Source organism: Mastigoproctus giganteus, chromosome 12 (genome assembly GCF_048544385.1).
Source record: "Mastigoproctus giganteus isolate SK-2022 chromosome 12, ASM4854438v1, whole genome shotgun sequence".
NCBI classification, from domain to species: Eukaryota; Metazoa; Arthropoda; class Arachnida; order Uropygi; family Thelyphonidae; genus Mastigoproctus; species Mastigoproctus giganteus.
In genome coordinates this window covers 67,050,131-67,077,214 of record NC_143586.1, presented here as the reverse complement: position 1 = coordinate 67,077,214, position 27,084 = coordinate 67,050,131, and the positions used below count along the sequence as shown (strand labels likewise).

The window sequence follows — 27,084 nt, the reverse complement described above, 5'->3', positions numbered from 1 at the left end:
TTGTGGTGCCTGCTTCACCAACAAGGCACCAAGCAGCAGTGAAACTGTGGTGCAAGACCCATACTTATGTTTTGATGTTTTACACAGTTTTATAATTTGATTAATTTTTGAGAGATATTTGTATTGGAACTTTTTCTTAGTTTTAACTGTTGAATATTCTCTGTTTTGTTCCATTCAATTTTGAGACACCTTACATAATTGTAGGCTGGATGTAAGAAAAATTTGTCTTTAGTCAAAGTGTAATCAGCTATGAGTAGCTAGCCTTAATATAGAGCTAGAGAAATTTTATTTTGTTTATCTGTATTATTTATTTTTGACAATAAATATAGATACTAAAGCATGGAATAAAAGTAAAAGATTTTGTTTCCATATTTTGTTAGCCATTTTACTACTGTTTTAATAAAGGTAATGCATACAGATGGAATGAAGAACTACAAGGTCTTCATTCCATTTGCATGCCTTACCTTTAATGTTAATAGAACCCAAATATCTAACATGAGAATATATGGAACATGAAACTTACTGGGTGGGGGGGTGTAGATGTGAGGGGGGAACTCAATGGAAAGAAATTCTACCCAAAAGTGATGCGAATTTAGTAAGGAAATCAGTAAAGAGACAAAACATTAAAAAAAGATACAATAGCTAAGAAAAAAAAAGTGGAAAGAATGGTACTTTGAAAGTGATAATTTCTTAGTAGTTGATCGAAATATGGTATTTTTTTAACAGTGGTTTCATGGAGACTGTCTTGTTTCATCCCCATTCATGCACCTTGTTATGATTGGGTTTAGTGTCAATCATGACAGATTGAGATTGCCAGCAACCAGCAAAATTCTATGTTGGGGTTATATCTTGTCACATGATGGGACAGAATGCTACAAGTGATTTTGTTTGTTGGTATTTCAGAGGAACAACAGTTCCTCCAAAAGTGTGTTTCATTTGATCACCCCTATAAAAATAATATAATATTATGTTAAAGATGCTAGCTAAATATGCTTAACAGAAAATAGTGTGTGTTTTATTAGGTCTTCACAGATTTACTATAGTGATAACAAATTGGTTATTGCATGAATGTAGCTATGAAGCCCAGTTTTATTAGGTGCACCTACCCTTTTCCTGAAATGGAGCACTCCTTCGATAACTGCAGCATATATTTAAACCATGCAAAATAAAGCAGGTAGCTAGATATGTATGTGTACAATTCAATGCAAGAATGAGGAACATGAATGAAGTAGCTTTGAACATGGCATGGTAGTCGGCAACAGATGTGCTGGTATGAATATCCTGGAAACTGCAATCCTGTTGGGGTTTTCACATATAACTGTGTCTTGGGTGTATCAATATTGGTCCAATAACCAAATAACTTCCAGCCAATAGTAATCCTGTGGTTGGAAAGCTTATTCATATGAGAGGTCAGTGGAGACTAACGGAACTTGTGCTGGGTATCAGAAAAGCTAGTAAGTTAAATAACATCTCAGCATAACAGTAGTGGCCTAAGAAGCATTTCATTAAGTGCAGTAATGTACACACACACATTCGAGTGAACCATGGTTCAAGCCTGCATTACTGCTAAATATGGTAATGATTGTACTCATTGTCAGAAAATAATTAATTGTAAACTCCTCTAATCTAGTAGCCTTACCAAAGTATAAACAAGAACAACTTATCGTGTACATTATCACAGATTGGTATATTACAGCTGATAACTGAACTGGGTTCCTCTCCTGTCGACAAAAAAACAAGAAAGTATGATTAAATATGCTTGGGAACACCAACACTGGATAGTGAAAGGTTAGAAAACATGTTCTTGTTTATATTCCAGCACGACCACCAGGTCAGTGGAGTTTACAATAAATAAATCAGTACAATATTAATCGTATTTTAGCAGTCACAGGCTTGAACCCCGGTCCACTTGAAGAGTGTGTGCTACTGCACTCACGCTCCTGACCACTCGGCTGTGTCAGGCATGTTGCCTAGTCTAGTGAATTGCCTCTTCCTGCTGTTTTACAATGATAGGTCCAGAATGTAGCAAAAACTGCACGAGGCCATGGACCCAACCCCTAGATGTGAACAGTGCAGGCTGGTGGTGGCATTGTAATGGTGTACATACAGTGTTTTTGTGGTGCAGATTGGGCTCCCCTCCTCCTCCTCCTCATATCAGTGGAGCAACATTTGGATGCAACAGGTTATCTAGAAACTGTTTCCAATGATGCACATCCCATCATTGCTGCAGTATATCCATCTGCAAATTGGTATTATACCTTCTATATCACAGGGTCAGAATTGTACAGAACTGGTTCCAGGAACACAAGAGTAAATTTAGCCTACTACAGTGGGATATCTAATCATCATATCTCAGTCCAACTGAGCACCTGTGGAATGAGGTGGAACAGGCTTGTTTTGGAGTAGAGATCTGCACTCATCCAATTTGCTAAAACTGTAGGAAGTAATTGAGTCAAAATGGGCCTGCCCATGCCACTGAATCCAGGATGTTCTTAGAGCTTAAGTTCTTAGAACCTATTTTCTGTTAGGCAGACATACCTAATAAAGTGACCACTCAGTGTAACTTTTTATAAGTTAACGTAGTTAAGTTTATCAAAACTATCTAGGGTGCCAAATACTTTTGCACCAGCCTTGATTCAAATTCAAGTATTTTATGCTGCTTTAAGTTTAATATTTCCTCTCAGTCCATTTCACCTTTTTATGTACACAGCCAGCAAATTAATTTATCATATACCGAGTGTGGAATAATCCCTCTTTTTAGTTTTCAGTAAACTTTAGTTTGCATTTTTCAGTGTGGAATTAGTATCTTTTTATTATTTTTATATTTTCTCTATATCTTTTTTACTATATGAACTTATAAACGTATTATAGCAAAAGGATAATTTTCCTGCTGTTAATTAGTCAATATATTTTTTAAAATTACATGAATGAATATTTACATAACTTTTAATTAATTTATTTATTTTATTTATTTATTTTTTTTTTTTTGTCAAGGTGTGCTGGAATCCAAACATGGGTTCTCATCTGTGGATATTCACTGCGGGCCAGTCTGGAATTGCACGGCTTTCTTGCATATCAGGATTACAAAGTTCAAAAGCAAAAGAAACTAATGAAATAAACTCTGTAAGGTGATAAAGGGTAAAAAAAAAAAACTATAATCTAAAACACTGCACTGAAAAAGTAACAAAAAGTGTAAATGAACAAAAGTGTACTTTGACATTTTAAAGTTCCACTGCAGAAAATAAGTGAGATCAGTGACAGTTTTCCCCACAACATTTTGAATGAAGGATTTTGGCACAGTCAGCCAGCTTTTGACTGGCACAGTGTTGTATATATTCCTTAGCCTCCCGCTGTTAGAATTATTTACTTAAATTTAATAAAAATCATGCTTGCTTATGTAATATGATATATACTATCAGTCAGGCTGATAAATATGAACTTTAAATTATTTTAAGTTTGGTATATCTGTGGTTTAACACAGAAATACCACTGGAAATTTATGAGTAGCTCTTCAAATATGTATCATGAATTTATGTATGTAAAGGAAATGAAGAATTCTTATTCTATGTTTGTTTTAAATTCTGAAAATAATAGTGTGTCTAATTTAATTTTGTATTCAAAGTAAACTATCATTTTAAACTGATTACAGATGTGTTTGATTTCATACAGAAGTTAATTCCTCATCAAGTGCAATTTTGTTACATACACTCCATCTATAGCAAGCCAATCTAACAACATTTTAGTATAATCATCATATGATGATTATACTAAAATATGGTTAGAATGTAGTAAGATCATTTGTCTTAAGTTTTATAATCTCAAAATATCAAAAGTATGCTTAATCAATTCCTTGAATTGAGTTGGGGAAGTTTTTTTTATCTTATTCTTTTTATTATGTCTTTTAACAGGACAATTTCTTTGGCACTAAAAAGAAAAGTTAGCTTTTGTTTATTTAATACACAAGTTTTGTATTCCATTGCCATGTGTGTGCATGTTAAGATTTTTTTTTTTTTTTTCCGTTTATATTTGTAAATTATGGGTTGTCTAGATTCCTGTTAATATATATTTATAAGGCTTGTAAAAATATTTTAGACCTAAAATTCTGCATTATGATTTATAAGAGTGCCAAATATTTAAAAAATTTAGCCAGTTGCCTTTTTCTAGATATGTGGGTCATATTGGGAGCCATTTTGTTCTCTGCCAGGTAGAATCTTTTACTTAAATTATTGGGTTTTATTAATTTTTTGTTTCAAATTAGTAGTGCATTTATTATTTGTATTTATCTGATAATGTAGGTGAAATTGTTTCTTTACTTGGCTTGGAAATGCGAATTGAGGTAGGAGAGGTTTTTATGCCATTGTGTTCATTGCATCAACATAAGAATGATATAAGCATCATTTGATAGATTTTTTTTGCGATTCCATAGTAGTATTTTTATTAAGTCTATAAATTATAAATTTATAACAATACAAATATAGCATTATGGGAATAGTGTAATATTATTATTCTACTTGTTTCTCTTAGTTTTGCATGGATATTTTAAATTTAAAATTAAACTGAAATCCTGCTTCAGACTAGAGCAGCAAAGCAGACAGCTCAGAGTAGTAGGAATGCTTGGCTTGGGGCAGGCATTCCGAGGGCAGTTCTCCTACGAACCAACTTCATAATATGAGCTACTTGCAGCATGTTTGCAGGGCAATCTGTAGCAGGATGTGTTTCTTCATTTACAATTCAAAGAAGCAAAACAAATCCATGAGGATATGAAAGTTGCAGAAAAGCTTGTAGGTTAATATGCCCACTGAATCAAAACATGTAAATCCATAACATTTACTGTTTTGTTTCATTAACCTTCACAATTTCAGATAAGCACAATTGCTTAGAATTTATTGAATCATTGTTAAAACCAGCACACATAAAACTTTTATCTTTAGCTTCATTCAAGTTTCTGCTGATCTGCATAGTTTCTTCTGATCAGGAGTAAAGAGAAGGGTTTTTGTTTTCATAAAGGTGACTATGGTGGTCTAAGACAGTATTTAAATTCTATACAGTGGGACCAACTGATGATGTTACCAACAGCAAATTCAAAATGGGAAGCATTCAAAGAATTAATCTTGGAAGCTACTAGGCTTTTCATACCAACTAAGAAATATTGTTCAAGATTTAGGCCTAAATGGATGTCAGATGAACTAATTAGACATGTGGCAGAGAAGAAAAATGCATGGGATACATATAAATTAGCAGGTGACACAGAAGCCTATGATAGATATAAGCTGGTCTCCAACCAAGTCACAAACGAGGTTAGGCAGATTACGAGAAATCTTTGGCAAAAGATGCAAAGAGTTCTTTACTTATGTGAACTCTAGAAGGAAGGGGATGAATCAGATTGGTCCACTTGATATTGATGGTTCAACTGTTGATGATCCTGCTCAGGTAGCTAACAAACTAAATGAATATTTTGCATCTACATCCACATATGAGGAGTTATTCAGGGAGGGGAATGCCAGAGGTGTATTAAACTCTGACAGTAAGCTAGATAATCTTGTAATAAGAGTAAAGTGAAGGAGAAATTGTTGAACATAAACATAAGAAAGGCACCTGGGGTGGATGGACTCTATCCAGTTATATTAAAGGAGACAGCAAAGGAAGTAAGCAAACCCTTAGCCATAATTATGAGAGCTTCCTTGGACTCAGAGAAGATACCCATGGACTGGAAATGTGCAAATCTGATCCCAGTCCACAAAGGAGGATCAAAGGGGGAGACACAGGTAATTACAGACCTGTTAGTTTAACTTCTGTTCCAGGGAAATTAATGGAGGCACTGGTTAAAGAAGCATTGCAGGATCATCTAGACAAGACTGCAGTAATAGTTAAGACACAGCATGGGTTTGTCAAACGGAGGTCTTGTCTAACCAATTTATTGCTTACTATGATGTAGTCACAAAGGAACTGAATGCCAAAAATAAATCATATATTTGGATCTTAGAAAGGCTTTTGATACTGTCAAAGACTGCTGCACAAATTGGAGCAGTGTAGCATTGGAGGCAAATTGTTGCTATGGATAAAAGGATGGTTGAGTGGGAGAAGACAGAGTGGTAATCGATGGACACTGCTCTTCGTGAACTAATATTATTAGTGGAGTCCCCCAGGGTTCAGGGTTGTGTCCATTGTTGTTTTCTGTATTCATTAATGATATTGATGATGTTATATCAGGCTTTGTGTCCAAGTTTGCAGATGATATGAAGGTTGGCAGGGTTGTTAATGACACTAATAACAGTATGCTGCTGCAACAGGATCTAGAAAAGTTGAGCAGCTGGGCTTGAGAGGTGGCAACTGAAGTTTAACATTGACAGATGTAAAGTACTGCATATGGGAAGCAGTAACCCCAGAGTAACGTATCAACTATGTAGTACTACACTGACAGTTGTAGAGAGTGAAAAGGACCTAGGGGTAATTGTGCAGGCAGATATGAAGTTTTCTGAGCAATGCAGACGGTCTGCAAGTGTAGCTCATGGTGTCTTGTCAATGATATACAGGAATATTTCAAGCAGGGATAAGGTGATTATCCCCTTGTATAAGGCAATGGTCAAGCCACACCTAGAGTACTGTATACAGGTCTGGAGGCCTCATTTCAAGAAGGATGTAGAGCTCTTGGAACGAGTACAGAGAAGGGCAACAAGATTAGTGAATGGAACAAAGGGGTGCTCTTACGAAGAAAGGCTTAAGTTTTGCAAATTACAGTGTCTGGGCACCAGACACTGTAATTTGCAGTGTCTGGTGATTAGATTGTCTAGATTGTCTGTAATTACTTTTCTAGATTGTCTGTAATTACAGTGTCTGGTGCCCAGGCACCAGCGAGGTGATCTGATAGAGGTGTATAAAGCCTTGAATGGTTTGAGCATGCTCAATTCTGATGGGATTCTTCCTCCTGCTCAGAATAATCGCCTGAGAGGGCATAAATTCAAATTGAGGAAAGACAGTTGTAGAATAAATGTGTGGAAGTTTGCCTTTAGCCAGAGAGTGGTTGATTGCTGGAACAAACTTCCATCTGTCGTAGAAGTTGATAGCTTAAACAGATTCAAGGCAGAACTAGACAAACCTTGCTAATGCTAATGCATATGTGCTGCCCTGTGATATATATTCCTTTATTAAACAGTTTACTACTCTTACAGCTATATTATTACTGAACTTAACAAAGCTCTCCAGAATTCTCAAAATAGTTCTGCTGGACCAGATGGCATTTAGTACATAATGCTTTGCCACCTCAACTCCGACTCTAAATCTACATTGTTAAAATTTTATAACAGAATCTTTAATAAAAGAATGTTTACCCTGATACATGGCTTCAGTCAATGGTGGTAGCCATAGCAAAACTTGAGAAAGATACTAGAAAAGATGGTTCACAGGAGACTTGCCTGGATTATCGGAGATCAAGAGACTATAATGCGACACCAATTTGACTTCCGCTGTAACAGGTCTACAACTGATGTTCACATCAAAGTTGAAGCTCACATTCGAAATGCTTTTGTTAAAAAACAACACATAGTAATGATAACTTTCCATATTACCAAAGCATTCAACACAACCTTGGAGATATAGAATCCTCCAAGACTTAATCTTGGACTGAGAGGTAACCTGCCTCAATTCATTCAGAATTTTCATCTCAGGACCTTTCAAGTATGATTCCAGAATAAGCTGTCCACAATTCCCACGCAAGGAGTACCTCAAGGATCAATTTTAAGTGCCACACTTTTGCTTTACGTACCAGTGTCATTACTTGAGACATCCCAGCTATAGTGGAAACTTATCTATGTATGTAGACGATCTTACTATCTCCTGTCAATCATCGAGCATGGTTACCATTGAAAGACAACTAAAATTAGCAATACCAAAAATTGAAATTTGGACAAAATGCAACAACTAACAATTAACTGAGGGGAAAACAGCAGCAATATACTTCTGTAAATTGTGATTGCTCCATCTGGAACCTGTATTAAAACTAAAAAGCAGAGAAATGCCAATGACAGATTCCATAAGATTATTGGGTTTGACTTTAGATATCAAATTCAATTTTCATAAACATATAACCCACTTACCTCCAGAAATTAAACATCCTTCATGCAGTATCCTCAACATCTTGGGGTGCTGACAGGCAGTCATTACTGAATTTATATGTGCTCTAATCCAGTCATGATTAGATTATGGGACTTATAGTATATGCTTCAGCTAAAATTAGCATCTTATGGTCTCTGAACACCAACACAGTGCCCTTCGATCTAAACTAGGTGCCTACAGAACCTCGCCAGTTCACAGCTTGTACGTGGAAGCACATGACCCCCTGCCACTTTATATTAGAAGACAAATCCTAGTCTGCCAATACAAGCTTTTCATCTCATTCTAGTTGGATATACCTCAACCAACTTCTTTGGCAAAGACTGAATCCAAGTCTAATGAACTCAGGCCTGCTGGGAATACCCCTTCAAGAAATAATACAGAAGTGGAAAATTGATCTCAACAAAATGGAGGAAAGTACAAATATGCCTTTACCTCCATGGGATAGACATGATATAGACACTGATCTGTACTTTGCTCAGTGGTCAAATAACACCATTCCATCCTTTAACATCCAACAGCTACATGCCAACCATACTTTGGAACACTGGGAAAGTCATAATCTATATGGATGACTCTAAGCCACACTCACACGTTGGTGCAACAGCTGTATTCCCTTCACATGTAGTTTCAAAATCCCTTCCACTTGAGTACAGAATACTTTCTGCAGAATTATATGCCATTCAGCTCACATTAAGTGAAATATGCCAGCAATCATCACTTTCTGTCCTAATATATTCTGATTCACTCAATGCTATATCAGTCATACAGCATAAACATCATTCTCGTTATCCCACCCTACAAGAAATAGGCTTTCTAATCAACCCAACCTCTTTCAAAAAAAAAAAAAAAAAAGCACTGAAATAACTCTTTGCTGGATCCCAGGACACTCCAGAATAGAAGGCAATGACAAAGAAGATAATGCAACAAAGTCGGCATCAGAACTACCAAACAAAACAATAACGTTCTTGTTTATACTCTGGCACAACCACCAGGTCAGTGGAGTTTACAATAAATCATCAGTCACGGGCTCAAACTCCAGTCCACTCAAAGAACGTGTGCTACTGCACTCATGCTCCTGACCATTCGGCTACATCATAGTTCCATATACTGATTTTAGGCCAAATGTTATTATGCTCTTATAACAATAGTGAAGACAAATGGGCCCAGATAAGGAGAAATCAAACCAACAATGAACTGCCAGAAATAAAACCAAATCCACAAACATGGGACTCAAGCATCAGAAAGTTACAGAGAAGAAGTAATGCTTGCCAGACTGAGAATTGGCCACTTTCATCTTACAAGTTATCATCTACTAGCTAATGAAAATGCTCCTCTCTGTTTTCAATGCCAAGTTCAGCTTACAGTAAGACACATCCTTTTGTTATGCCCTAGCTTCAGAAATACCAGATTCATTTATTTGCAGGGTTTTATGCACTAATCAGAACCCACTTACCCTTCAAAAGATATTAGATAACTGTGCAAATCTAGATTAACTATTTAATTTCATTCAGCAAATTCATTTGTCTGATTTGACAAATGAATCTGAAAAAAAATTGATTTACATTAAAAAAAAACTGAAAAGACATATCTTGGCCTTTGATGCTGTTGTGTCTTAAAACCCTTAAACAACAACAGCTATATTATTTGTTTTGGATTCCTTCAAGTTGGGCAGAAGCTTTCCACCAATTTGAATGCAGTTAGTCACACATTATTCATAATAAATAAGAATACACACTAATGTAAATGTAGTGAAAGAATCCTTTTTGCACATAAAAGAGCAAACTAAAAAGCAAAAATGAGGGTAGGAGTTTGTTATAGGCATAATGACTCTGATTGAGTACAATGAACAGTTATACAGATAAAGAGAGTGGGCTAGTAAATCAGCATGTCTTATAATGGGGGATTTTAATTTCCCAGATATTGACTGGAACTTGTGGATGGGTCACTCACACACTAGCAAGACTTTTGTGGATTTATTTGATGATTGTTTTCTACAGCGACATGTTAGAGAGACAACCAGAGGGATTAACAACCTTGATCTGATTATCAGCAGTGATTATTTATGCATTAAGAATATACAGATAAAGGAACCACTAGGTGGCAGTGATCAGTGTACTGATGTGGGATTTACTGAAAGATGTAACTAGCATTAGGTGTAAAGGGAAGGGATTTTGCTTTCGCAAAGGTGACTACAGTAGTCCCAGAGATTTTTTAAGTTTAATACAGTGTCTTCTTCTTCTTCATTGTCTTCGCCTTTTCCGATGTTATATGGGGTTGGCATTTAATGTTCCCAATTCACACTTTACATCCTCTTCTTCTCCTCTAGTTGGATTAACTTCTTAACCGGAATACATATATTGGTTTTGGCATAGTTTTTACGACCAGATGCCCTTCCTGACGTCAACCCTCACCATTTATCCGGGCTTGGGATTTAAGCTGCCGATCTACTAAACCTGCCGCAGCCATATAAATGGAGTAGCTCTTATTCAGTGATGAAGCTTCTTCGTGATGTCACAATTTAATGTCACAATTTAATAATTTTATGCAATTTATGCCAAATTTCTAGTCACCACTGAACAAGCAGGTGGCACTGCTGTAGTTCTTTTATCTCCTGGAAACATCCAAATGGCTGACTCGGTAGGATTACTGTGACCTTGAAAATACCAATAACGTATAACTCAGCAACACGTGAGTATTTTTAAATACAATTTGGTATCCTGAAAACTTCTACATCAAAGCTATCAATGTAGCACAACTATTCTACTAAGAATTCCCAGTTACTGATTATAGTTCCTTAAAAATTTAATGACCTTGAAATTTCCAATGTTTCCTATGTCCGAACATAATAATGATAGCCATTTTAAAAAAGTTCACAGTCCGAAAAATAAAACCACCTTTAGGTCCCAAATCTTAACTTCACTCACCCACACTTATTTCATCTAAAATATAACTTATTTTTGAGCAACACTCCCGAAAACCTTCTTTATTAATTAATTTTAATAGCACACTAATTTAGCTAGCATACAGCTGGTTCCACCAGCACCAAAGTTTAATTCAGTGTAATACAGTTTAATATAAATAACAGTACAAACAGAAGACAAAGTGGTTATCAATGGACCAACTGATGACGTTACCAACAGCAAATTCTAAATGGGAAGCATTCAAAGAAGTAATCTTGGAAGCTACCAGACTTTTTGTTCCAACTAAGAAATATTGTTCTAGGTTTAGTCCCAAATGGATATGAGATGAACTAATTACAGTTGTGGCAGAGGAGAAAAATGCATGGGATAGATATAAATTATCAGGCGACATAGAAGCCTATGTATATATAAGCTAGTCTGTAATCAAGTCACAAAGGAGATTAGGCAAGCGAAGGCAGATTATGAGAAATCTTTGGCAATGGATGCAAAGAAAAACAGCAGACTTCTTTACTTATATAACTCTAAAAGGGGATGAATCAGATTGGTCCACTTGATATCAATGGTTTAATTGTAGATGATCATTCTCAGATAGCTGCCAAACTAAATGAGTATTTTGCATCTACATTCACACACGAGAAATTATTTAAGGAGGAGATGGTCACATGTTTATCAAACTCTAACAGGGAGTTAAATGATTTTGTAATAACTGAGAGCAAAGTGGAGGAGAAATTGTTTAAGTTAAACATAAGAAGGGCACCTGGGGTGGATGGTATCTATCCAGTTATATTCAAGGTGGCAAAGGAAGTAAGCAAACCCTTAGCCATAATTATGAGAGCATCCTCGGACTCAGGGGAAGTCCCTATGAAATGGAGATGTGCAAATGTATCTCCAATTCACAAAGGGGGATCAAAGGGTGATGCAAGTAATTACAGACCTGTTAATTTGACTTCTGTTCCAGGGAAAATAATGGAGTCACTAGTTACAGAAGCATTGCAGGATCATCTAGACAAGATAGCAGTAATAATTCAGACACGGCATGGGTTTGTTAAGGGAAAGTCTTGTGTGACCAATTTGATTGGTTACTATGATGTGGTCACAATGGAACTGTATGCAAAAAATAATTTGATATATACTTGGATTTCAGGAAAGCTTTTGTCACTGTTGGACATGGAAGACTACAGTACAAACTGGGGCAGTATGGCATTAAGGGCAAGTTGCTACAATGGATAAAAGGATGGTTGATTGGGAGAAGACAAAGTGGTTATCAATGGACACTGCTCTTCGTGGACTAATGTTATTAGTGGGGTTCCCCAGGGTTGGGCCTATTGTTGCTTTGTATATTTATCAATGTTATTGATGAAGGTTATATCAAGCTTAATGTCAAATTTGCAGATGATATAAAGGTTGGCAGGGTTGTTAATAACAGTAATGATAATATGCTACTGCAATAGGGTCTGGAAAAGTTGAGCAGATGGGCTGAGAAGAGTCAACTGAAGTTTAACATTGACATATGCAAAGTACTGCATATGGTTAGTAGTAACCCCAAAGAAATGTACCAACTGGGTGGTGTTACACTCAGGGTAGTGGAGAATGAAAGAGACCTGGTGGTGTACCCAGGTATCATCGTAAGGGGGGGGGGCATGGCAAACAGCCATTTTGAGTTTTTTTTTTAGAATGACTCCTGTGTTTTTTTTTCTTTAAAAATTTAAAATTTTTGTTTAAGGAGCAGCATATGTCCCTCTGCCCACCCCTGAAGAGACCTGGAGGTAATTCTGCAGTCAGATATGAAGTTTTCTGAGAAGTGCAGACAGGCTGCCAGAGACCCCATTTAGGTAATGGGGTCTTGTCAATGATATACAGGAATTTTGTGAGCAGGAATAAGGAAGTGATTATCCCCTTGTATAAGGCAATGGTCAGGTCACACTTTGAGTATTGCATACAGGTCTGGAAGCCTCATTTTAGGAAGGATGAAGATTTGCTAGAACAGTGCAGATAAGGGCAATAAGACTGGTGAGGGGGAACAAGGGTTGCTCTTATGAAGAAAGGCTTAAGTTCTACAAATTGCAGTGTCTGGAGACTAGGCACCTGCTAGACAATCTGAATAAGGTGGATAAGGCCCTGAACAGATTAAGCAGGCTCAATGCTGATGGGATTCTTCCTATTGCTCAGATTACAAACCTGAGGGAACATAAACTGAGGAAAGACAGTTCTTGAATAGATGTGCAGAAATTTTTCTTTAGCCAGCAGGTAGTTGATTGCTAGAACAAACTTCCATTTGTCATTGTGGAAGTTGATAGCTTAAATAAATTCAAGGCAGAACTAGACAAACATTGGGAACGAATGGATGGGTGAAATGGGAAGGGTTTTTTTTTGGCTGATGCTGTATAAGCTTGCTTTCTTGCATCATATGCCTCTACTAATTTTTTTTCCAAATACATCAAACATCTAATGTTCACAACATCCCTTTATTTTTTACATTGGGAGATTCAAAATTATCCCACGTATTAAACTACAAATAAACAGATTAAACTAAAAATAAACTAACTATACTGCTTCCTAAGGAGAAATATATTGCTATTTGTGTGTAATGTATGACATTACCTTCTCAGATGCACATGAGCTGGATAATGTTATTTACAACACCTAGATAAATTTTTCAAATTTTTTTCAGTAATTTACTTCTTGTAAATTGCATATCTTCTCAGTAATCTGATGTATGGCCTAACCTACACCAATGAGCCAAAACATTATGACCACTTACCTAATATGATGGTCCTCCACATGCAGCCAAAACAGCTCGTACCCGGCAAGGCATGGATGCTACAAGATTTCTAAATGTGCCTTGTGGTATCTGGTACCAACACGTAACCAGCAGATCCTTTTAAGGTCCGTGGTTGAGTACCTGCAGATCGCAGTTGCTGTTCCAACACAAACCACAGATGCTCGATGGGATTAATGTCTGGAGAATTTGGAAGCCAGGGCAATACCTGGAAGCCTTCCTCATGTTCCACGAACCAGTCTCGAACAATCCAGGTGGTGTGGCATAGCACATTTTCCTGCTGAAAGATGGCACTGCCAGAGGGGAAGACTGTTGCCATGAAAGGATGTACCTGGTCAGCAATGTTTTTAGGTAGGTGGTAGATGTCAGAGTGCCCGCCACATGAATGATTGGACCCAGGGTATCCCAGCAAAACAGTACCCAAAGCATGACACCGTCGCCACTAGCTTGTTTTCGTCCCATGGTGCATCCAGGCGCCATCACTTCCCCAGGTAAACGACATACACGTACCCGGCCATCCACATGGTGCAACAGGAAACATGATTCATTGGACCAGACGGCCTTCCAATCACTCGAAGACCAGTTTCGATGCTCGCGTGCCCATCGTAGGTGCTGTCGCCGGTGAACTGTGGAAGTGGGCACTCGGAGTGCCCTGCAGCTACACAGCCATTTTCAGCAGGATTTGATGTACCGTGTGTTGTGACACATTACTCCCATCTCCAGCATTCCAGTTACAGGTGAGTTGCCCCTCTGTTGCCACATACCATTCAGGAGAGCCTTCGCTCATCGATGAGCCATGGTCACAACCCTCGCTGGCAGTTCGTGGGTTTTCCCTCAGACCACTTTCTGTAGGTACTAACCACAGTTGACCGTGAGCACCCCACCAGCCATGACATTTTGGTTATGCTCTGACCCAGTCTTCTGGCCATTACAATTTACTGTTTGTCAAACTCGCTTAAGTCCGCTGCCTTTCTGATCTGAAGAAGAAGAGTAACACTGATTAATGTTACTCTTCTTTGGTATCAGATGTTTTTTATACAGTGTCCCGACCCACGCATGCACAGTTCACCTGCAGTTGCTTCAATTTGCATAACGACTTGCTGGTCATAATGTTTTGGCTCATTAAGCAATAAACCAATGGATCCTTACTGCAGATTATTTTATATATATATATATATAGAGAAGTCTTAATGGAGTGAAAAATATTTTTGCTTAAACTACCAAAATGAACATAATCATGTTAAATCCAGACCAAAAATGGCTACACAAGGTAATGAATCAATCTGATTACCATGTGTTCTGTACGGTTGATGCTTGCCAGTTGTATAAGAACTCTCACAGTTATATGAATTACATTAACTTTTTATATTAGAAGATTCCAAATTTGTTACGAATGTTTATTTATGCCATGCAGCTTGTTGAAAGAAGTTTACAATTGCATCTCTCTGAAAACCCCGGGGGCTCACATCTGGTGAGTATGGGCTTGGCACACCCAGGGTCCTGAGCTGGATATCATCATTCTTCTCTTTCTTGGTGATCCCCTTCTACTTTTGTCTCTCTCTCTCTCTCTCTCTCAGGGTAACTCGGGAGCTTTTTTTTTTTTTTTTTCCTGGTGCAGCATAAGCCTCAGGCTTCCTTGCATCATATGGCTATTAATAATAATAATAATAATAATAATAAAAGAACTGCAGTACTGAATGTTGGTGTACTTCAAGCTCTTACTTTGTAGTATCAGACAAAGATTGGAAAGGCCGATTATTTGTTATTAAACATAACTCATAAAACAAAGTTAGAATATCACCCAGTGAGAACTACAAGTTCATCTCCAAGATTCATGAACCACCCCTCCATACTCTTTAACAAGCATGCCATCCAACCAACCCATCTACCTTACCTCGCCAGTTGCAAACCTGGAAATGTTTTAATTTCACCACTGATAATCACCCTTCATAGAATAGTAAATGATTACGAAGTTAGTGTATTTTATTATGAAGTTCGCTGACCCCAACAGTGTGACATTGTTCTAATGGTGTTACTTACACACACAACACTACGGTTATGTAGCTGAGTGGCTCTTTATTTCTTATTTGTAATTATACAGTAAATTGGATTCCCTGTAAGCATGGCTCATTTGAAAGTGTGTGGATCATTAGAAGCAACTGACAATTTTGAAATTTTATTTTTAGTATATGAAGTATTGCTGACTAATATTTTTAAGTACAGCATTAATAAAACAAGTTAGTTAAAGTATGCAGTGTTCAGGCACATTAGCAAATAGTAATAATTCATGATTTGTGACAAAAAGATGAGCAAAAAGCAGAGACTTATGTAAAACTGAGAATATTTAATTTCTGTACATCTGCCTGACTGCCCATTTATTCCACCAGATCACAGCAACAAATGTAATATCCAGTGCTTCTTCAGCTAAAAATACATGATAGCCTATGTGTTAGATATGAAACAAAAAGAATAATTGCCAGATTTCTACTAGTATGATTTTAATGAAATTTGGGACAGCTTGATAAATTGTTTTAAAAAAGCTAAATATAAAATTTCATGAAAATCCATTGACTGTTGAGTATGGACAAAGAATAATTTCCAAAATATTTGAAGAGCTAAATGTAAAATTTTATGAAAATCCATCCATCCATTGGGAGTATAATAATTGCTGGATTTGTACTGATCTGATTGTAATGATATTTGGAACAGCTCTACAAATCTTAAAAAAAAAAAAAAAGAAAAAAAAAAAAGCCAAATATATAATTTTATGAAAATCCATTTATTCATCCACTAGGAATCAAGTTATTACACCCTGACAAGGTGCATTATAGCCAAAGAAAACTTATGTGCCATCAAACCCCCCATAACAACAACATCCTGACAGACAGATATGGTGAAAACAATAGGTGCTTGATGCAATCATGTCTTAAAAAAAAAAAAAAAAAAAAACTACAGTATTGATGCATTTACCATTTGAAATGTTTAAATACACTTCAGTCAGCAGTGCCAAAATGTTAAAACTAAAAACACGTGCAAAGCAATACAAACATACTTAATAGATTGTCTTTTATTCATGTTAAAAAACTGAGTCGATTTTATTTTCAACTGTACCACCTGCTTATCATGCAGTTATTAAAGTTGTCCCTTCCTGCAACTGCATTAAAGTAAGGTTGCACTGTATTATAAACTTGTATTCTGAGTACATGACCATGTTCTTAAGTAGTTAGGAAAAAATTTAACAAAAAAAAGTATGAAAAACCTACTTCTTATATTGAACACATGAGGGTCACTCAAAAAGTTATCTACCTCAGTATAATAAAAAATATTTATTATTATTATCTTTTTCTCAATATCCCCCAAGTTCAACATAAGTCCTTCATTTAGAGACAAGAGTTGTGAAACAAGTCTGTTCTGGCCTCTGGAAAAAGCCAGTTACAGCTTCCTTGAGATAGTCATCACTTTAAAATTGATGTTCAGGCAGGCATGTCTTCAGATTTCTGAAGAGGAAATAATCACTGGGGGACAGTAGGGCAGGTGGTTTAACTTCTTAGCACTTGCTTTATCAGAATTGCATACAGGAGCATTGCCATAAAGAAACAAAACACCTTCTGTCACTGTTCCTTAATGGCCCTTCTTAAAGTTTTGAGAACAGTAGTATAGGTTTCTGTATCTACAGGGTGTCTCAAAAATATTGGTACAAACATTTAGGGGAGGTAGGTAACATCTAAAGAAGTGATGGGCAAACTTTTTTAGGAATGGGCCAAAAAAAAAAAAAATTTTGGTGGGCCAATATAATTTATTATAAAATGCAATAAAGACAAAAAAAAAAAAAAATAGTATATTTTAAAAATTCTTTAATACTAATGTGATGAAGTTGTGACTGCATTTCTAAAAGTTCCTCATAATCTGGTTCGAACTAGGATGTACTGATTCTGAGAAGTGAAGTTAAATGCTTATCTGTCAGTCTGTTTCTAATACAACTCTTTCGAAGTAGAAAACACCTGTTCACATATATAGGATGAAGCAAACATAGCACTAACTTTCGGGGCGTTGAGATATCAGATTTGGGAAACTTGATTTCGATAAAGACTTGTAGAACTCTAATTTTGGGACATTGAGAAACAACTATTTGAGGTGATTGTTAGATTGCAATTCAATTAATTCAAGCTGCAAGTCCGGTCTCACTACTTCACAGTCCACATTAAAAGGCATGCTGAAATATCTAAGTCTTTTTCAATGGCACTGAAGTCTTGAAATCTTCGTTCAAATTCAAGATGAAGTTTTCTCAGGCCATCTTCGTAGCTCTTAAGCTTGTCTTTATTTACTGGGGCTATTGAATTTAATCTCGGGAAGTGAGACAAGTCGTTCTTAGCTATCTGATTAGCAAACAGAACAAGTTGTAGTTTAAAACCTCTGAGATGGCCCCAGATACCGTTGATAAATTGATTTTTTCCTTGCATTTTGACATTCAACTTGTTCATGTGACAGAGATAATCTGTGAAAAATGCAAAGTCCGAAAGCCATGCTGTATCTTCCAAAATTTCACACTCCACAGACCACTGTTTCTCATGGAAGAATGACACTATCTCGTCTTTCAGCTGCCAAACTCGCTCAAAGACACGTCCTGCACTCAGCCACCTAACTTTCGTGTAATACAGCACATCAGAGTATTCAGATTGCATGGACTCAAGAAAATCTCGAAATGTGAGTAAGCCCACGAGATCGAATGTGTCTGTGAGTAAGCCCACGAGATCGAATAGTATTTACAAGCTTCATGATTACATCAAGCACAGGTTTCATATTCAAGGCAGATTTACACAGGGCATCTTGATGTACAATGCAATATAGAAAGACAATCTTATTCCCAAGGTATTTTTGATTAAAGATCCCAACAAATCCAGATTTTTTACCTGTCATACTTTGTGCTCCATCAGTCGTAATATTACACATGTTTGTTATGGGTACTTTCAATGTCGAAAGCCCTTCCTGAAATTCAAGAAAAATATCAGACCCTGTGTTGTTCCTTTTAACAACCACATGCATGCCAATTCCTCACTAATAGAAAAGTTTTCATCAACGCCTCTTATAAATAATACTAGCTGAGCAGTATCATTTATATTAGTGCTTTCATCCATAGTAATGGAGCAGAATTTAAACTGACCAATCTTTGACTCCAACTGTGATGTCAGATTTTTATTTATAGCTTCGACTCTAGAAGTCACAGTTTTTCGGGATAAGCTTAGTTTCAAAATCTTTTTTCTTGTCAGGACATAAAACATCACAAACTTGGAGCATACAGTGTTTAACAAACTCCCCATCAGAGAGAGCTTTATTACTTTTAGCAATACTGTATGCTACAATATAACCTGCAAGTGTAGCTGCTTTCTGAGAACTATTTTTTTTATTTAAAAAATTTTGGTAACTTGATAATTTTTTGCAAAGATCTACTTTTCGTTTCCTTTCATATTCAGACATTGCTTCATAATTGGAATTTTTCTGCTTAGAAGTGAAGTGGCAGGAAATGTATTCTTTGAAGACTGCTACGGTTTCATTGCAGATGGGACACAGTGGTTTATCCTTTACAACTGTAAAAAAGTACTTCCAGGTCCATTCATCTTTGAAAACATGGCACTCTGAATCAATTTTACGTTTTTTAGTTTTGGGGTTGAAATATTTTACTAATATCCACAATAAAACTCACAAGCACCAACAACAATAATTTCACCATCGTGACACTAACATTCAAGAGTAGGTTCCCGCTTCACGCATATTCCCGAACCAACTAATGTTATTTGATGTGGTCATGTAGACAAATATTAGCGCCTCTGCTGTCGTTAATATAAACATATAAGCAGTATATCCAAATTCTTCTTTCAAAATCTTGTTTCTATTTTTTTAAATTTAAATATAAAAGCAAATAAGTATATTTTAATAATTTTATACATATTTATTAGGGCGGGTTCCATTTTTTGCACATGCAAAAGTTTTTAAATCAATTTCTATATAAATTATCACAACTATATTTTTCATATGCAAAAAATATATTCAAATTTCTACGTAAATTTTTGCATATGCAAAGAATGGAACACGCCCTTAAATGAATTTTTTTAAAACATTGAAATTTTCTATGCTATTGTTTTAAAATCTGCGGCTGGCCGGATAGAACCTCCAGGCGGGCCACATCTGGCCCGCAGGCCATAGTTTGCCCATCAATAATATAAAGGAATGTGAATCGCATAGGAAACCATTACCGGAAACGTCACCATAAGTTGGTAGACGGGGCTATTCATCAGTTTGCGAGAGGGAAAATTTCTGGTTTACTCATTCAAGCAGTAGTTGCTGCATGAAGAGCATACATCGATATACGAACTCTGAGCTGGCAGACATACACCTAGTGTATGGATTAGCAGAGGGCAATAGACAAGCCGCTCAACGAATTTATGGAGAACGCTTCCCAGACAGACATGTACTGGACTACCGTTTGTTTGAGCGTGTGCATCAAAATTTGTGCAATCGATTATGGGTCAATTAGAGGTAACAGGAGTAGTGCAGGCAGACCACGTTCGACGCAAACTCCCGCCATGGAACAAAATGTGTTGAATGCCATCCAGAATAATCCTACTACCAGCACACGTGCCGTTGCCTCAGGAGTGTCTCAGAGTGTACAGCATGTCTGGCAAGACAATTCCTTACACCCCTTTCATCTCCAAAGGGTGCAGTTACTGCTCCCCCAAGATCATCCTGTGGCTTTTGCGCAGTGGTTTCTCCAAGACTTCAGAATTTTCCAGCCTATGTTTTGTTCACGGATGAGGCTTATTTCACTCAGAAAGGTTTTTCAATCAGCACAATGCTCGTGTGGGCTCAAGACACGGTGTGCACCCCCATACTACATCATTTTGCAATAAATGTGTGGGCAGGTATGGTCGGTGACTGCTTAGTCTGCCCATACCTGTTACCATCCCGCATGAACTCCACTAAATATCGGATCTTTCTTGAACAAGTTCTACCAGGGTTACTTGACAATGTTCCAGCAAATGTGAGATGCAACATTTGGTTTCAACATGATGGGGTGCCTGCCCATTATGGAAGGTGTGTTCATGACCATTTGAACTGGCGTTTTGGGTGTCAATGGATTGGCCGTGGTGGACCCATTGCCTGGCCCCCATGCTCATCTGATTTATCGAGCCTTGATTTCTTTCTGTGGGGGCCCTCAAATCTATCGTGTATGAATCGCCTGTGGAGACGGAAATGGATCTCGTGGCGAGACTGTGCCGCTGCTACTGTCAAAGGAACTCCAGGTGTGTTCAACTGTGTCTGCCAATCCATGCTGCGTCTCATGGTGGAACCTTCGGGCATCTGTTGTAACATCATGAAATGCATCTGTCTCGTACTCCATTGTTAATATTATGTCAAATAAACGTTTGCCACTAATTACTGTCTTGTGTCATTTCTGCTTCTTGTGCCTCTGCTACTACTTTCCCATGACGTTTCTGGTTATGGGTTCCTATGAGATTCACATTCCTTTAGATGTTACCTACCTCCCCTAAACATTTGTACCAATATTTTTGAGACATCCTGTACAGTGATTATTTTCTTAATCACTGGGTACAGGGTGTAAAGAACTCTTCACACAACCCAAAAAAGATGGTGATTAGTCAGAATCTTCCTGGAGACCTGAATTTTTTTCCATGATATTTTCATCACATGAACTGCTGTTTTGTTTGTGGATTCCAGTGAAGAATCCATGTTTCATCACCATTACAATTCTTGAAATTTATAGATGAAATTTTCAAATTTGAGTCCTGAATTATTTCTGAAGCAGTATGAACATCCTTGGCATTCAGCAAGAACTGACCTTTGACATGGGTATGGAACCCTCAAAAATATTTTTGGCACACCTTTAATACACAATTTTTTTTTTTTGACACATTTCTGGAGTTGTCACTTCCATTGGTCAGGAATCCACAGAAGATCCCATTTGGGATCACCTATGGATTCCTGAAAGCATTTGGGCCATTCCCTTCTTTTGTCAAATATTTGATGTTGGCTCAATGATCCATTTAGTCATATTTTCCTTTGGGTTGACTACTTTAAAAAGCTCTTTCATACTTCACTGTAGGCTGCACTTGTGCAAATAAGATACAAACATGAGTATGATGAAAATAGTTTTCTATATATATCAAGAATACTTAAGTCAAGGTAGGTCTTTCTGGATGCCCTTCATATTATTTCTATATTTATCTTACTATTCAAAATATATACTCAGATTACAGTAAAGCACACAAATCTTTTGCACTAGATCTATATTTAAAAGTTCCTCTCCCATAAAGTATGCTACTTATTGGGTTAGTATATATCATCCTTCTCAGTTTCTGTCTAATTTTCTTTGATCATTTTAATTTTACATCTTGGGTTGCACCCCCCCCCCCCCCACTTTGATGAACTACACTTTGTCTCACCCTTATCCTTCATCCTGTCTGGCTAGGGTGGGCCTACTAGGAGCTTAAGCTCCTGCCAGCAGAGCTCTCAAAGTCATTGGGATATTCTACCTCCTCCCCATAAGCTGGTAGTCCGCGTGGAAGTATTTAAAAGTTACCACATTATATTAATAAACTGCATACTTTCAGCCATAATGGCAGTGAACCTTTCTTTGTTTGAACACAACAGGAAAGGTAAAAACAGGGTATTATATTACTTTCAAGGCAAAATACATTTAACATGTAAAACTACATCCACCAGACATTCAATTCATCAAACTTCAACTGGTATCAATGTATTTAAAGTAAGAAGTTTATTGATGGAAAGTAATCCAACTATTTACATTTTTTTTTCTAAATGTGCTAACTTAAACTTACATTTTGGTTTTAAAAAAATAAAATAAATAAAAATTCATTCCAGTGGCATATACATCTCATATCAACATATTCATTATTCTGGTTACATATTTCACAATGCAATATTTTGGATAAAATGAAATAAAATTATAACTAAATTCTTGATTAAAATAAGAGTCATTACATCATTTTAGCTTGGAGTAAAACAGCAAATTGAATTATACAGCACTATTATGCCAACTAGAAACATAATTCCCCACAAATAGTTCAACACTTAATTTGAAAACAACTTGTTATAGTAAATAAATGATCACATATTAAAAAAAAAAAAAATTCCATCCTGAAAACAATTACATTCCAACAAGTTTCTAGCTTTAATGAAATGGCAAAACACCATTTGATTCTGTTACACATTTAGAAAACTCCATTGTAGAAATTACATGGTGGGGGGGATATGGTTTTATTCCCCCAGATACATCATCAAAATGTGCATTTTGGTGGGGGAAGGAATTAAAACAACACTAAGAATTCTAAATTTTACCAAATTATTTGAGCTATAAGTCATTTACCACTAGGACTTCTGAAGTCTTTGCACACATGATTAAATTCAAACTATCAAAGCCCAGTATAGGGAAACCATCAAAATACTACATGCATATTCACAAATATGTCTTCTGGTGTAGAAATTTCACAACTAATACCACAGATGGAACCATTAATCACAGCAAGTGAAGCAGCATTTTATTTCTAAGTACTCAAAAAAAACTGTCAAAACTGCTAAAGGCAGCAGCATATTATTATGCAAATACATGTGTATTTGGAAATACACCATAGTCCATTAGTGTTTTGCACATAGCATCACTAGATGTATTCTAAACACTCTCAGGTACAAATTCAAGTTCATTGTATGTTTGGAAAAAAATATAATAAAAAAGCAGACTTAGGAACATTCTTGATATCGCTGTTCCTAAATTCATTTATTTCAAACTTTAACCACTAAAAGTTGGTGACACAAATCATTATCACAAACTATATGTGAAAATGTACACAAACCATTTTAAATGCTTTAAAATCTAGAGCTTATCAAAACAGGCCCCACAACATCGTGGAATGCACAACGTATAAATAACAGTACACGGTTACCGATCCAGCCAGTGAGTTTTTAATGAAAATGAATGCTATTAATATCAGTTAAATATAAAAATGATTTGTTATGAAAACATTAAGCACACATGGCTGATTTCTGGAATATATACAAATACAGTTAGGCCAATGTACATGTGTGTAAAAGATGCCAATCAAATTCACCAAAGCTGCTTCTTAAGTGAGGGACATATACCATCTTATAGTGCATATAAGTTGCCAAGGAACTACACGTGACATCACAAAGAGTTTTTCACAAGAACTGATGGCCATAAACCAACAATTTTTAGATGGTTGAGACTTGGCAGCCACACGTCCTGATGAGTGGTTTGGTATAAGGGACTTCTGTTTTATTTAAGCATAAAACTCTTTGTTTGTATTTCTTACATATAAGTGAACTGCAGGAGATCGTTTTGGTTCTTCAAGTGCATAACTTCCTTCATCTTTTTTTCTCATACGATAAACAATGAACATAACTAATAATATAGCACACAAAAGGCCGACAACAGCACCACCTATCACAGCTGAAAAATGCAGAGGAAAATTAATCATTGAAAAGAAAGGGCATATTTCAAATATTATCATTATAATTTAAAATCTTCCTAAGATATACAATTACAAATAAGCAGTCATGGAACAGTATATCACCTTACCTAATTATGCAATAATGGGAATATGACTAAAATGTTCACCTTTCTTCACAAATGCAGCATGTATTACAGTTAAGGAAGGATGTTATGTTGTTTTCCATTAAGATTATTATAGTAATAATCTTAATTACAGTTAAGGAAGGATGTTATGTTGTTTTCCATTAAGATAAGGAAGGATGTTATGTTGTTTTCCATTAAGATTATTATAGTAATAATCTTAATGGAAAACAACATAACATCCTTCCTTAACTGTAATACATGCTGCATTTGTGAAGAAAGGTGAACATTTTAGTCATATTCCCATTATTGCAAAATTGTGACCTTTGGGTTGCCAGGCAGGCACTTTACCCACCCGGCTAGTCCAGTCGGCCACCCTTGCACTAAATTAAACTGATTTAACACTAGATTAATGCTATAAAAATGTATATGCTAGAAAAATGCTATTGTTTTAATAGCATTAATTTTTGAAACCTTAGAGAAATGCATATACATAGGAAATCTACACAGTTTTCAATTCTTACTTTTATTCTCAAAATAAAAAAAACTTGTTCTTATGCACACAAATATACAATCCCCTCATACACAGCCCAGAAACTCGGGACCTTGAATGAATAAACAATTTGAAATGGATTATTCATTCAATTCAGTGAATTTAAAATTTCTTATTCAGGATGAATAAGCAATTTTAAATTCACTTTAAAATCTTCACCTTTTAACTTGAAAGCACATTACTGCAGTCTTGGAAGTGAGTTCCACAAATTTAAAAAGCTCATCTGATTCAATTATTTAAACAATGTTTTTTAAAAAAATTTAAGAATTCTATGCTTACATAATTGAAGATTAAGATAAATGAAAAACAGAGCTATGATGCTCAATGAGTTCTACATTTATATTAACATATAGAAATAAAGAAGAATTTACCCCAATGCTTTTTTGTAGAATAACTTCACCATGACACACACAGCTGAATTCAATCGTATATAAAATTATTACTCAATGGCTTCCTTCCCTCAAAGACATTCAACGTATCCACATATTTGCTGTATCCATGATTGATAGTCAAGATCTCCAAACCCGACCAACAATACACAACTCTGAGTGCCAGAAGACATTATGTCTAATAATAAAATCATTAAAAATATTGCGGTGTATAAAAGTTAAAATCATGAAATTAGTTAAAATAATTTAAACCAATTTTGAACAACTTCTTAAAGTGGACCGGGGTTTTTCCCCATTAAAAGCCCCTGTCTGCTTCAGGAAGGAAGTTGTTCAAAATTGGATTAAATTATTTTAACTTTTATACACTGTGATCTTTTTAATGATTTTATTATTAGACAATGTCTTCTGGCACTCAGAGTTGTGTGTTGGTGGTCAGGTTGAGAGATCTTGCCTATCGATTGCAGATACATCGGATCGTTCATGTCTTTGAGGGAAGGAAGCCATCGAGTAATAATTTTATGCCTGATTGAATTCAGGTGTGTGAGTGGTGAAGTTATTCTACAAAAAAGCATCGAGGTAAATTCCTCTTTATTTCTATATATAATTGAACATTATACTTAAGCAACAGATATGAATAAAATACATTTACCACCACAAATGTAAAAGCAAAAAAGTTTGGGTGCATAAACTTACCTGCCAAAATGCCAGGTTGGCCAAAAAATGAAGTTGGCTGGTCATCTTGTTTTTGACCCAAAATGTGTATCTCATTATGCATACTGTTTTGGTCTGTCTGCTTTGTAGGACTTGGTTCACCACCGTTAAATTTTGTTGATGTCTCATGAGTAATAGGATCTATAATCTCAGGAATTCTATTTTCATGTTCAGGTGGGGGCTGAAAAAGAAACACACAGTTGAAAACTCCCAAAAAGTGAAATGGGATCTGGTTTGGTGTTTATTTGTGCACCAGAAATGAAGATGGGATGTAGTTATCTCTGTATGAAACTTCACAGGAAAAAAGCATGCGCAGAATTACATTTTGGATGCATCTGTTTATACATTTTAAATAAAATTTTAAATGATACATTATCGAAATATATTTCCCCACATGTTCCCTTTAAGATTTGTAGAAACAAAAAATTGTTTCACATTACTTTTAATACTGAATATGGATATTTAAGTCCAATAAATATTTTATTAAATATTTGAATATACCTACAAAATCGATCCCTTTGAGGATTACTATTTTTAAATGAAAAATAAAAAACTGTTTTTACACTGTGTTTAACTGTTTCTATGCTTATTAGTGTATTTTCATGCAACTTAAATGAAACAGTAGCTCTGTAATGTGCATTTGAAAAATAAATAAATAAAACACATGGCTATTTTAAAATAAAATTTGGTAACAAGAAAAAATGCAGTACTATGGAGGGCAATTTTTATTTTCAACATATTTCATTCTTCAGTATATTGCTATATGAAAACAAAACAAAAATATGTGCCTAAAATAGTTTTGTGGTCTGGCTAACTATATAAGTTCTTTAGTTTTTGAACTCTTTTTGTGTTACAGAGTTCAAAAGTGACATCTATTTTTTTAAAGAATAACAAAAAGTATATATCCAGTAAAAAAAAAAAAAATATATATATATATATATATATATATATATATATATATATTTTAATTATAGATAACTACATCGGAGCTTTCG

General features: G+C 35.8%; 3 protein-coding genes across 4 annotated transcripts in view; 1 reads left to right on the top strand and 2 right to left on the bottom strand.

Moving 5' to 3' along the window:
• LOC150077148 (uncharacterized) overlaps positions 1–3,364 on the top strand; it is a 370,624-nt gene extending 367,260 nt beyond the window's left edge. The window contains exon 24 of the mRNA XM_090385790.1: positions 2,995–3,364. Coding sequence (XP_090241916.1) covers positions 2,995–3,132 — 138 coding nt within the window. The 3' untranslated portion in view covers positions 3,133–3,364. The remainder of the gene's footprint in view (positions 1–2,994) is intronic.
• Positions 3,365–17,996: 14,632 nt separating this feature from the next.
• LOC150077147 (general transcription factor II-I repeat domain-containing protein 2-like) lies at positions 17,997–18,494 on the bottom strand. The gene has a single exon (XM_090385789.1). It carries the CDS (start codon positions 18,492–18,494, stop codon positions 17,997–17,999), a length of 498 nt encoding a protein of 165 aa, XP_090241915.1.
• A 4,271-nt stretch (positions 18,495–22,765) lies between these two features.
• LOC150077146 (uncharacterized) overlaps positions 22,766–27,084 on the bottom strand; it is a 102,434-nt gene continuing 98,115 nt past the window's right edge. Inside the window, exons 5-6 of one of the 2 annotated variants that reach the window (XM_090386138.1) lie at positions 26,072–26,270; positions 22,766–24,313 (exon numbers count right to left, since the gene is read on the bottom strand). In XM_090386138.1, the coding sequence (XP_090242264.1) occupies positions 24,144–24,313; positions 26,072–26,270 (369 nt within the window). In that variant the 3' untranslated portion in view covers positions 22,766–24,143. The remainder of the gene's footprint in view (positions 24,314–26,071; positions 26,271–27,084) is intronic. The other variant, XM_090386136.1, reaches the window with a different exon arrangement.

What these genes read in the sequence shown, in the direction of transcription:
- LOC150077147 (XM_090385789.1), bottom strand. Translation starts at nt 18,494, where the DNA reads ATGCAATCTGAATACTCTGATGTGCTGTATTACACGAAAGTTAGGTGG.